A 13,370-nucleotide genomic window follows, 5' to 3' on the forward strand; every position below is an offset into this window, starting at 1 on the left:
AAGTACTCCTTTCTTGAAAATTAGTATTAATACTTGAATTCAAAGCATATCTCAAAAGAATTCTTCCTTGATCTTAAAACAAATCTCGAAATCGCGATCATATTTACGGTTAGAAACAATAAAAACACAATAAAATAGAAATGTATAATGAAATGTCATTTATTACAAAAATTTCGACCAATTTCTTGTCAAATTGCGTCTGAAGGAGGCTAAATAATTAAATCACAAATAAACAATTATTGACTCGCGTTGTGTCGCAAAAGATTGCAAATTGAACCAGAAACGCATAATTACTAATTGACACTGAGTGGAGAACGGAAGTCGCAAGAACCACTTCATTTTGTCTCGCGGTATCGAATTATTTTAAGATTAAATAAATTGGATAAATATTTAAAAAAAAACTAAAGACAGAAAGCTAACGACGGCACTAATAGCTAGTACAATAGGTTAGAAGTGAAAGGTAAATGTCACGTAGATATTTCAACACAAGCGAGCTCCTTCTACGTGTCGTCGCTCCGGCGTCCGCGAGACGAATGAGTTATTCGGAATGACCCTTCGGCTATTTTCGGCAGTTCACGATCGGTCGGTGGGTGAGGGTAGGTCCCCTCCCCAGTCCACCAAATCGTTTTTCAATTTATGTTTTACAGAAAACATTCTTAGATATTTCTTTCTTCTATTATTGCAAATAATTGAGATATTTTGTGTGGCTATGTTAGCTCATACACCTTGTATGCATATACTTCTGTATACACACCCTGTGTATATTTAATACACAATTTATTTACGTACATAAATAATGAAGTCCTTTAATTTTTACTAAAATCAATTACTGCAATTTTATTAATTCAGTTCGATAGATATAATGTACATCATGAATATATTTTTCTAAAACACCGGTTTTTGAATATTTTATTTCAAAGTTGCGCGAAACGATTTAACGTTCAATTCAAAACAATAGCGCGAAAACATGTATCCGTTGCTTTTCAATTATTTTGAATTATTGGTGAATGAATAGTTGTAGGTAAATTGAAATTTATAATTATTTCGACGTTATATACTATAAAATTTGTGGTTTATAAACTTTTAAATCTGTATCATAAGGATTGTTTAAAAAGTACAAAGATTCTATATTTCACAATAATTTTTCGTTTAGAAAATTATTTGAACATTATTTACAATAAAGTATTACAAAATAAATTATAATAAAATTCTACCTAGAAAAGTATTTGACGTCAAAATTATCAATCAAATTGCTAATAACAATTATTATTCACACCCGCCTACAAATGGTGTTTCATTATTGTTTATTAATATTGTTCGTCATTGTTGTTCATTATTACAATTAATACTACAATATATGACTGTACTGTCAATCTTCTGGTGCGTTCTCCAAACTTTTTTAAATTCCATCGTATGATCTTGTCGTCATTCGCAGTGATGTTACTTCGTCCTGAAATTTAAATAATTTTCATTTCAATTTCGAATGTTTTTTAACGAAAAATCGCCTCAATTTAGTAGTTTTTCGCACTTTGTTGCAAGCAAACCATAGTCGTGTTAAATAATGATTCGTTGTGACATATTAATTGTTAATTATAAGCTTCATTTTAAGGCTACTTTTATTTGTGCAATTTTGAAAGGCAAAGACGGACAGAAATTAAATGGAAAGCATGGAAATTTTTATTTGTCAGCAGAAGCAAGCGTATGTTTTAATTTTACTGACCACACAGCGAATTTGGCGTTATTCAATGGAACGAACTATATATGCATACAACCACAAATGATTCTTACCGCTCTGTATATAAGATTTGGGATCATTTATCAAACTTTACTAAAATCATGTCTTGTTACTTTTTAACGTCCGTTAATGAATGTAATTATTTTGTTTTGCTTAAATTTATTCATTTACCATGGAAATCACCAATTTTATTATATAAAAAACTGATTCCAAATTTTTAATCGGAAGTGTACGTGTACAAAGGATAAGCGCACACAAATCGAATATTTTTGTAACTGATGGGAATAAGAGGAAAAATCTTCAGATAAAAGTTATCTAGTTAGAAAGGGTCCCACTATACGATCGTAACAATCTTCGTGCAGAATAAATTTTCTTTTCTTTTTTTTGGTAATTCGGTACATTTTTCTCCTACTCACCGTGGTTCTGAGGATATTTAAGACGGCAGTTGTTATTGATAGACTCTGTATACAAGGACGACAAGTACATTACTGACTTACAAAATTCTACATTCAAATTCAACAAAGTATAAATTAATAAAACGTTACTTAAAATATTATAGAAACAATAAAAAATATTACTGGCTGTATGCACCATTCAACATAATTGTAAAATCCTGCCACTTTTAATCGGAACATTGGGATTACTTTGGGTTCACTGTCTCTGAATCAATTTTTAGTCGCAATAAATAATAATAGTATTCTTAAATAATAGTCTTGTTATTATAAAATTAAAATAATCCTGATGAGATTATCTTCATTTCATAATAACAGCATAAAAATAATTAAAATACACTTTAAAAATATTATAAAATTATTGAAATAATTTTTACGACGCAATTGAAAAAAATAGTATTCTACATTTAATTGTTCTTTAGTTACTTATTTCAATATTAGTATAATTATTTCTTCCAAATACTTAGTTACTTTTTTAATTAGTTACTACAAATGATTACTGGACTTACAATTAGTTACGTAAAACGCATAGTTATTTCTTAATTATTTCATTCAAGTGTTCAATTCCTTTTCATTTTCATTCTAAAATAATTCATCTATACATGAGAGTATTAATGTTTTAGTAATTTACGACATTTTGGACGTGCAGTAGTTTCATTTCAAGAATTCAAATGCAAAACAATTCCAAGTACTATAAGATTAATCTTCGTGTCGCGTAATATTCCCGGTAAAAATTAATACTGTTATCAACGTTCCTACTTACATCAGATAACAAACGTTCCATTTATAACTGGAGATCAATCATTGTTATTGATGGTAAGAGGAATTGATTTTATCGAATGCTTCCTCCTTCTGAACGCACAATGGCGCTACCATCGAGATTATTTCTGGAACGCCATTACTTTGTCTCGGGTATTATGTACATTTAAATAATTTTTCAAAGAAAAACGTATTTGTTATTTGGTGGTAAAAAATGTCCAAATTTATAGCCCCTCTGACAACTTATTTTGCATAAATATAAGTTATAGTAAAATAAAAAGAATACATTTTTGGTTCAGTTCAATTCTTAATTGCTGATAAAAATGAGCAATTCCGTTTAGGAACTCTTTTTATAGGCAAAAATTGACCAGTGACATCGTCTTAAGCGAAAATTTGCATTAGAGAAGTTGACAATCGTATTGGTAAATAATTGCATGCATCTTGTATCATAGGAATCTAATATGGAACTTCGAATTTTAAGGAAAAGATTAAAATAAAAACCTGTCATTTTAAAATTTGATAAAAGGATCTGGAAATGCTCTATATAAAAAATAATTTAATAGTTGACGGTTAGCAAGAAAAAAAACAATTACATACTGAATAATTAAAATTAGTTAAGTAATGGAAGAGATTATTCGGTCGTTTAGGAGACTGAAAATTCTTTGATTCTCAAATTGATGTCTCTTAAATTTAAGACACTGACTGGGTCCAATAATTTTCATATTAGTATTACTTCCATAAGTATTAGTATACATATGTTAATAATAACATTAATAACTTTTTGCTGTGTTAGCAAAACACAAGTACATACACATAAAGTACCGATCACTTTTTCTTCTCGAAACCAATATTTCTTTAGAAAGAAATGTTATGTAGTCCACGAAAAATTAGGAAAGATTTAAATTACCATTTTGACTGTTTCGAATTTGTATATATATATATACATTCTTATATATATATATATATATTCTTATATATGTATATATATATATACATATATAAGAATATTAGATATCAAAATATTTGATTTCTTCCTATTTTTACGAAAACACGGCATAAAACTAAATTTCTATTTTTGAAATTGTTAGTCATATGGTCTACGTGTTTTTCCTTCTTCAATTACAAAGATTGACCATTCTAGATAGAATTTTCAATTCTCCGGAAAATTATTTTTATAATGTAATTCTTCAAAAATTACAACAATTATAAAGTTATTAGTACATCACTGTACAAGAAACGATATATAAAGGGTGTTCCAGGTACACGCTTCAATATTTTGAGTGGTGATAGAGGAGCACAGATGTCAAAAACTCAAAAAAGCTAAAAATATCAATAACGTAAAAATGTTAAATAGAACGAAAAATGTCTGTCACCATTTTTCCGTAATGAAGCCTTAATGTTTTAAAACATTTTCAACTGTTCATACAATAATAACAATCATGGAGTTTTGTAATTTCACAAACTCATCAATTAATAAAAATAGAATTAAAAAAGTCTTAACACATTTTGTTATATCTTCTATAGTTCAGTTGTTATAAAATTTGAATAAAATTTGATGTGTTTGTAGAAATAAGGTATGCTGTATAAAACGATGCAATTAAATTGATAATTAATAAAAATAGGGGGGGGCGTGTTTTTGTTTAAACAAAGAATTTTTATGAATTTAATTGCGTCGTTTTATAGAGCATAAGAAACCATTAAATTTTTATTATAACCATTTTTTTATATCTAGGATAGCTTTAAAGATATACAGGGAAATCTGAACACATCTATCTACTTTCAAGGGATGTTTTCACCCTGAAGAACTGAAATTGGGCCAAAAACAAAAACTGCGCTATACTTCTCTTGAGGTCCCTTACAAACCTGCAAGTTTAAAAAAAGTCGGAATTTTCGGATTACCGAACTTCCGGTAGAAACATTGACACATACATTATTGAAACATATACCTTGGACACCCTGTACACACTTACATGCTGTCCCGAATCTAACCCAAACTTGGACTTACACGGATATAAAAAATACAAAGTACATACGTCACGATTGTTTTTTAATCATTGTTATCGCATCGGAGATCGGTAACCCCCTTTTTACGACCCTCTTCGAAGAGGAACCGCAAGATTTCGCCTAGAAGAAAAATCAGCGTCTTAAAAAGCAGTTTTCTTCCATCATCGTTTTGGGAATGATGATGACGAACGTGAGCCTTCCACCAATGATGAAGAATATTAACAAAGGTGATTAAATCTGATAAAATTGAATGCTTTTTATTTACAAAAAAAGCTGTTGGAGTTATAATTATTACATTATTTATTAAACTCCAATTACTAATGTTCAAATTATTCCCATTTTTAGCTCTTTGGCTACGGAGCAGCTGGTCCAAAAGTACTTCAGCAATTTTCTAAGTATTGTATTCTAGGCATTGTTTCGTGGATAATATTAGAATGTAATACGTTGTACAGTAAATCCTCGATGAGTGTTCGTAGGCTCCTGATAAGAAGAGGTCCCTAGGTGTAACGCTGATTTTTTGAGGAGGTTTAGCACGACGATACAGCTTAGAATTCTGAAGCCAATGGGATTTGTTCCAGTCAGATACGTCTATTAGTTTATAAAAAATCCTCATCGAGGATTTATTGTAGGTGGAACTTTCATTTTGCCCATTCCGTTTGCTTGGATTTTGTGTGTTTTTCTGGGTTATAATTGTATTTGTTGAAGAAAAGGAGGACCCTAGGCTTAATTAAAGGCCATGGATCAAACTTTAGGTTCTATTTAAATTGTTTGTACCCACCAAGCGATTATTACCGACCGTGTAGTTTGGTCTGTGAAGTCTAGACCACACCCGACGATGACGGCCGATGCGCAACACAACTTATTGTTAGGTTATCTCGAGCAATTTTCATAATGGAGCTCCGCTGGTACCAAACTGTAGGGTTCTCCGATAACCGCTTGGCAGAAACTAAACGAGGGGGGAGATTGATGGAACTTGGACTCCATCCATCTCTTCCGGTTAATATTCTTCATATCTCGATTGGAAGACCGGTACAAGACATATGGACATTTGCTTTCATCGTGTTTTTTTTCAGCTTGCCTGCCTCTGTCTTCTTTTACTGCCATAAATCCAAAGACATTGATTGCTTAGCTTAGGTTAGGTCTAACTCTAATTCTATTTAAGCTCAAGAACCAAGGAACCAAAATAGTACATGACGTTTTGAAGACATCCATTTTACAGCTATTTTAGGTCTGACCGACTGACTGTCCTGATTAGTAACAAAGATGTCTTTAAGACGCCTTTTTACCTTTGTACGGCTTCTTTAAGACGTCATTAGACGTCTCTTAGACATCTAAAGGCACCTTTAAGACATTGGTATAGACCTGTTTAAGGCGCATTTGTAAATATGTTATGTACAAATATACATACATATATGTGCCTGTATAACAAACAAGTAATATAACATAAGTATTGTGTAAATATAGCTCTTCAATATTTGTAAACACACTGTGCATGATATATTTTATCACACATGATATGTAATAATAATAAAAATAAAAATAAAATCAACTGTAATCAAATTTTAAATACATAAATACATTAAATACAAATAAATTTTTATTAACTTTGATTTCATTTCGATAACCCTTTGCTTGGTTAAATTTATATTATTATTAATCAGTCTCGATAACCATTTAAATACGTCCGAAAAGCGTTTTTTAAAGATCTGCATTTGACCTGATTTAGATCCGATAATAATCAATTACGTCTGTTTAAGATGTCTTGAAGACGCCTTGATTTGTCACATTAGACCTTTGAAAGATGTGAAAACGCTATTCCTAAGCTATTCAAGACTGAAACAGACGTCTTTGAGTTAGCTGTGTGCTATCTGGGAATTGATACTAATTTGTTTAGGTTATGTTCGAAACAGACGACACCTACAGAATTAATTTAGTATTAATGTCTTTGGATTTATGGCAGTTCTCAGACTATTAATGCATGTATGAACGAAGATGGTTGGAATATACCAATTTTTTAGATTATCTTCGAGAAAGAAGAAATTTGCAGAGTTAATTTAGTATTAATGCCTTTAGATTTATGGTAGTTCTTAGACTATTGATCCATGTAAAACCAAAGATGGATAGAAGTTTGGGTACAATGGTGAAATTTTGATTTCATTTATTTAAACGACTGAGCTGGAGTGAGAAACAAATAAGTTATCTTCTTCAACGTATACTCTAATACCGTGGTACGTTCTTGCAAGAAGTTACAAGGTTTTGTTGTAAGGTATACACTCTAATTTTAAGTGAAGCAGACAATGAACAGACCTGTTCATAGATAAGACTCTTTATACAGTGTGGTCCCCCACCATTTATAGTGTAAGCGTGACAGCCATCTTTGTTTATGTTATATGGATTAGGAGAAGGCTGCCAAATACCAGGGTTTCAAACATGAAAGGTTTCGACAGAAGTTTCGCATCTATATGAGTACGGACAATAAAGTCGCGATAACTGCTCGCTGGATAAATACCCGTTAGGAATGCCCCGTGCTCACACGCATTATTTACTATGGCCAATAACTGGTCCCTCGACAGACAATAAGCTGCGAGGAGATCCCATATGCTATTGGGTCTCGATTATTATCCGTTTCCTAGAACTGCCCGCCTGTAGAGCCCCAAATGCGGGTAATTATCGCGAGGCTACTGTACTCTGTGGCTCGCGTAGCTTATTTGGTCAAAATAGACTCGAATTCGACTCCCAATATAATATTTTCTCCTACAGTATAAGTCCAGGGCGTGAGCCTTCGATTACTGCACGCACATTTAAAGATTCGTGCAGAGTATTGCCATAAATAGCCTATTTGTGCTGTGTTTATATTTTCTAAATGTCCTGTAAATTTCTGTTCGGATAAATAGGAAGAACCAGTTATTTGTCGAGGAATCGTTCACAATTTTTATTATTCTCGAGGTTCGAATTGCAGATCGCAAACAAGTTACGTGGTTTCTTTCAGACACCATCCGCAAACCAATCGAGGTACATGATATATTCATTATAAAATAAATAAAGATCTCTATCTTAAACGTTAGAAACGTACACGAGTTTCGTCTATCAACGGTGTACAGGTACAGAAATACTTCCGATTGATGACACACACACACCATCGCCGTATGCCTGTGAAACGTTTCAAGCACCAGTTACACACACCGTACACGTGTGCGCATAAATTTTATGTATATAATTATACTATTATGTACGACGAGGGAAAGTGTAAACAGATAATCACGGCACTACTTTCACCTTTAAACCAGCCAGAAAGTGATAAAAACAAAAGTGATTCTAACCCCCTTAGACCTGTCCTCTTATGGCAGAGGGAAATAGAAGATAGCACACTAGCGACATCTTTCTTTTGCGCAGGCGCAGAACGTGGTCCCTTGACAATCAGGGGTCCGGGTGAATTTGTGAGGGTCATCATTGTAGTTCTTAATAAAACTCATACATTATCACCATGAAGATTTTTTTTCCCATCAATTTTTAACATATACAAGAAAATATAGTGTTAGAAAATTGATGACCTTGAAAAATGCTCTTCGAGTCAGTATACTTTCTCGACCTAAGTTTAATTGTTTTTGTTTTTGTCACTTTTTGGACTGTTTAAAAGACAGGGAGGTTGAAACTGATTTATTTTGTCAGCTCTGTAGCATTTGAATATTAAAAATAAACTTTTAAAATGTTAAAAAAAAAATGTAAACATTAAAAATTAAATCTTAATACTTAATCAAAAATTAATTTTTGAAATCGACAATTTGTCATTTTAATGTTGCGTGCAACAATTAAATAGAACTTTTTCAATAGAACTGTGAAAAGAATTAGTACAAATTTCAATCGGCGAATTCAACGCCTGGTAATGGCGCCACTACAGTGCTCGAATGATTTTTACCGATCGGCCCTATATCGGTCGGCTATAAGCGGCAAGAATCATTGGAATACTCATAAAATTGAGCGTATACCAATATGATACACATATTTTAGCATATATAACAAAAAATATCAGTATAATTCGAATGAATTAATATACAAAATAATTATACTATAAATAATATAAAATTGCTAACAGTGAATAAGTAGAGATAAAGTAGTGTTTTTTACTTATTTATGTTTATAAACATGCAATTATTAGATTCTTACAAAATGTAATATTTAAATTGGAAATTTCCTAAAATATACACATTCTATAATAGAGTCTTCATAAATATATATTTTGTGAATGTTCGATTTTTTTTCGTAATTTTGTATGCATTCTTAAAACATTTTTGTAGAAAACGACAATTAAAATTTACACTCGATAATTCTGTAGTTTTAAAATACTGTAAGAAAGTATCACGAGAAACAATTAATACAAATTGGTTTAACATTTAAAAATTATTAAACACTTTAGAATAATCTGGATTATTATGAATTATATTGAGTTCAAGAAGAAAAATAGTTTACATCAGTGCAAGATGTTTAAAAAATTCCTATACATAGAATGGTTACCAATGGCGGCCATGTTGGAACTAACTACGTCTATTAAAATATACTTCTAGATGTATCAATTTTGTCATACTGCTTTAGAATCATCGTGTAGATGTTACATTCCAGGATGTAACGAAAATTATTTTCAAATGTATACTTAATTTTTTGAATAACTGGACGCTATTTTGCAAAATACAATTATCCCATAACCTCACTAATTCCACCCACTTAAAATATATATCTAACATTAACGATTATGTGTTTACACTCGTCGATCGTCACCGTTACCAGCTACAACTATCGAATATTACTTCGAAATTCACAGCATGCGTGCCTAGTACGCCTGCTGCGTCGATTATGTAAAAAGTTTAATAGAAAATCAATCGAGAGGAGCGACCATATTCGCGGCCGCTGAACTTGTCTAATTGTACAGGGATTGTACAACTTTGCGATCGAGAAATATATACAATTTTTCGTAATGATATTACAATCTAGGTTAGAAATTCAATAAGGTTATGTATATATATATTTCTATAGAGCGTATTATAATTGCTTAAATAACGATGTAATACTTTTGTATTATTATGTTCGCCTCGAATCGTTCGCTTGTTGTCGCGTTCAAACAGTCGCCGTTAACTATTAAGACGAGATTTAAGTGAACAATGATCTCGTCATGACACACCTGATCACAATGGTCTGCATTCAAATCCTCTTTAGGCGTCCTTTTCGAAAAATTGGATTTTTCAAAAAATGTCATTTTCCCAGAAATAGTTATACGTAAGCAGCGTTCATTTCTTGTTATAATTATTATGCTTCAAAGTCTTATTTCAATGTATTCGGCAATAACAAATGAAAATTTAGAGTCTCCATTAGCTTAAAGTTAGGAATCGACCGAAGTCAAATTTTGTGCAAACGTCTTTCTCCTTGGTCAGTAATTTTTCTTTATTGTATTTCTGCAAAATAACCACGAATCTACGTTTAGGGGGGTATAGTATATCCCTATAAAATACCGTATTATGAAATTTATTTTCCATATCATGAAACACCATATTATCCGTTCCATGAAAACCAGATGTGTTAGATTTCAAATTCACAGGAAGCACCATAAATTTCTTATAGCAATGAAAAAAATCTTTTTTTTTGTTTGCAGACCAATATTATACAGGAAAGTCGCGTTAACTGCGCGAAGGGTGTCTACGTTAACTGTCCACGTGTCATCCTCAACACTGCGTGACCCGTCTGGAAGCAGTTAAGCATATAATTTATTACACCGATGTGAGACAACACTAATGCAACTTTCGGCTGTCTCGATTCTTAGCTTTTCGAGGGTCAAATGATGACAATCCACGTTTACTGCGCGCATGAGGTCCCGGGCTACGCGCAGTTAATGCCACTTCATTGTATTTCGCTTTTGTCATGAACATTTTTTCGTTTGTGATCGACTATATTGTGCAAGCGGATCCAGAAGTCGCACTGAGCAAATTATTCTGTCCAATTGTATCCGCGCAATCGAATTCGGAATCCTTAGTCTATAGTTTAGTCACTTCGTACGCATTTTAATAAACATAAAATATATGCATTATATATGATAACGATCAATACCTAGAAATTTAAAAAAAAGAATCGAAACGAATCGGGCAAACATCGCATCTCGTATTTGCTTAAGTATATATATTCGTGTATCTAAAGTAAATAACAAGCAATTGTAATAGGATCAAGCGATCGAGAGCACCAAAAGGCCAACAATTAATAACTATTTAAAGTATATGTATAGTATAAGAATAAATTGCAAACTCGTGGTTTATCTGTTGCAGTTCGGTTGACGAAAGAATAGACTTGGGAGACACCCGCCCGCCAATCGTTTTTCATCCAGTGAGCGTCAAAACTGTTAGTGGTGGACAAAAATAGTGACGGGTTCGGACAACTCGCGAGTATATCTTGTTTTTGTAAATACTGTTTGATTTCTTCTGAGATTTAATTTCTAGGTTATTGTGAATAAAAATAGTGTTGGTGTACACTGACTTCTTTGAAATGATTTTATAAGTTCTTACATTATGTCATAAATTTCTATTACTTTATCTTCAGTCCTAATAAGTTTTCAAACAATTTGCTTTTATCATTATATTCTATTTTTCAGTTTATTCAATATATTTGTTATAAACAACCTGGGTATGTTAATACTTTTTTTATGCATTGTATAGTTGTCATAGATGAAAATAGCGACTGGTTCGAACACCTCGCAAGTGTATTTCTTTTTAAAATTATTATTCCATTTTAGTGAAGGTAGATCTTTTCCTATTTAGTTTTTTTTACATATGACTCAAATGTTAACAGACTGATAGTGTTAAGTGGAAATAGTGATGGGTTTGCACATCTCGCGAATAAGTTTGTTTATACAGTTACGATTTTAGTCAGGAGAATTCTTCCTCTATTTGGATTTTTGACGTGTGATTTATATATTCATAACGTTCAGGTGTTAAACGAAGGTGCTGATAAGTTTGAGCATCTCATAGGTACGTGCATTTGTTTTTCAACTACTGTTTTTGTTTCAGATGTGAAGAATTCTTCATCCACATAATTTCTTGACTTATTATTCGATTACTCACAGTTTAGCAACAACAAATGAAGGCAAAAATCTATTGAATATATGTTATTAAAATTATTGCTCAATTCTGATTAAGAGTGACCTTTAGTACTTAATTTTTGGATCTATGACTCGAATATTCAGTTTGAGTGTATTAGACAAAAATAGCGAGGAGTTCGAACAACTCGCAACTGTATTTGTTGTACAATTATTGTTCCATTTAGGAGCGGAGAGATCTTTTACCACTTGTCACTTGGCTTATTACTCGAATGTTTACAGTTCTATAGCGTTATACCAAAGTACTGATGGGTTTGAACATCTAGTGCCTACATTTGTACAAGTATACTATTCAGTTTTTATAACAATTTTTTGTTTCTCATTCGATTCCTTGACCTGTTTCATTCCTTGTATTCAACTAAAGTAGTGACGGATTTGAGCAATCCACAACTATTTTTTTCTGTATAAGTACTGTTGAATTTTATCGAAATGAATCTAAAATTCATTTTTATTATTTAATATATAATGAACTTGATTTAAACGTGAAATGAAATTTTTATTTGAATAATTGTTTAAACGAAACACTACTTCATATGTGTAATGTTTCATTTAAAGTACTTAGTACTTCGATTTGTTAATATCATTCATTAGTTATAAATGAAGTAAATTTATATTTCAATTATTATTATTAAATTATAATAATATTTAACTACCAGTTATGAATTACTTCATACTTAAATGCAAATTCACAAATGAAATATTTTGCTTGGTCGAGACCAAACAGTATTTTACCGACCGTTAAACTATAAATACAAAATGGACCCTAATCTTGAATTTTTAGGTTTCTAACCTATAAAATGTTTCAAATACTCCACTAGAACTGTCTAGGACAGCAGTAGTAAGATAAGGAATGGGGGCTTAGTTCGTGGAACTTCTCCCATTAATTAGGTCGATTCTTTCGTCGACTTCCATCAGTATAAGAGCTACGTACACCCTGCCCAATAGATCCGTGCCGCCTGAGGGGAATATGCTTTCTTCTTTTCCGCACTTTTTTTATATTTCCTCATAAAAAGAGTACTTTCTCAACAACTATTACGTTCAAATAAGTAAATTTACAGTTAAAAGATTACAATGACTTTCTGCATTTTTTATTTATATCTATATATCGAGTATATATTTTAATACCTTATTTACCCTATATATGATCCTTAAATTTTTATATTTTTATGTTTCTTCTCTTGCATACTATGAACCTATGCAGAGTAATTAGACCTTACCATAACCTTGTTCAAATGTACTTCAAATTTGTTTATTCATCGAATCTCATTGAACATATATATTATTAATA

At 31.6% G+C, this 13,370-nt stretch overlaps 1 protein-coding gene across 1 annotated transcript in view; it reads right to left on the reverse strand.

Moving 5' to 3' along the window:
* Positions 1–1,381: 1,381 nt before the first annotated feature.
* The window catches only part of LOC107185543 (putative phosphatidate phosphatase), a 73,345-nt gene continuing 61,356 nt past the window's right edge, over positions 1,382–13,370 (reverse strand). The window contains exon 8 of the mRNA XM_015573244.1: positions 1,382–1,450. Within this exon, the coding sequence (XP_015428730.1) occupies positions 1,400–1,450 (51 nt within the window). The 3' untranslated portion in view covers positions 1,382–1,399. The remainder of the gene's footprint in view (positions 1,451–13,370) is intronic.

Source organism: Dufourea novaeangliae, unplaced genomic scaffold (genome assembly GCF_001272555.1).
Source record: "Dufourea novaeangliae isolate 0120121106 unplaced genomic scaffold, ASM127255v1 scaffold48, whole genome shotgun sequence".
In the NCBI taxonomy this organism is placed as follows: domain Eukaryota; kingdom Metazoa; phylum Arthropoda; class Insecta; order Hymenoptera; family Halictidae; genus Dufourea; species Dufourea novaeangliae.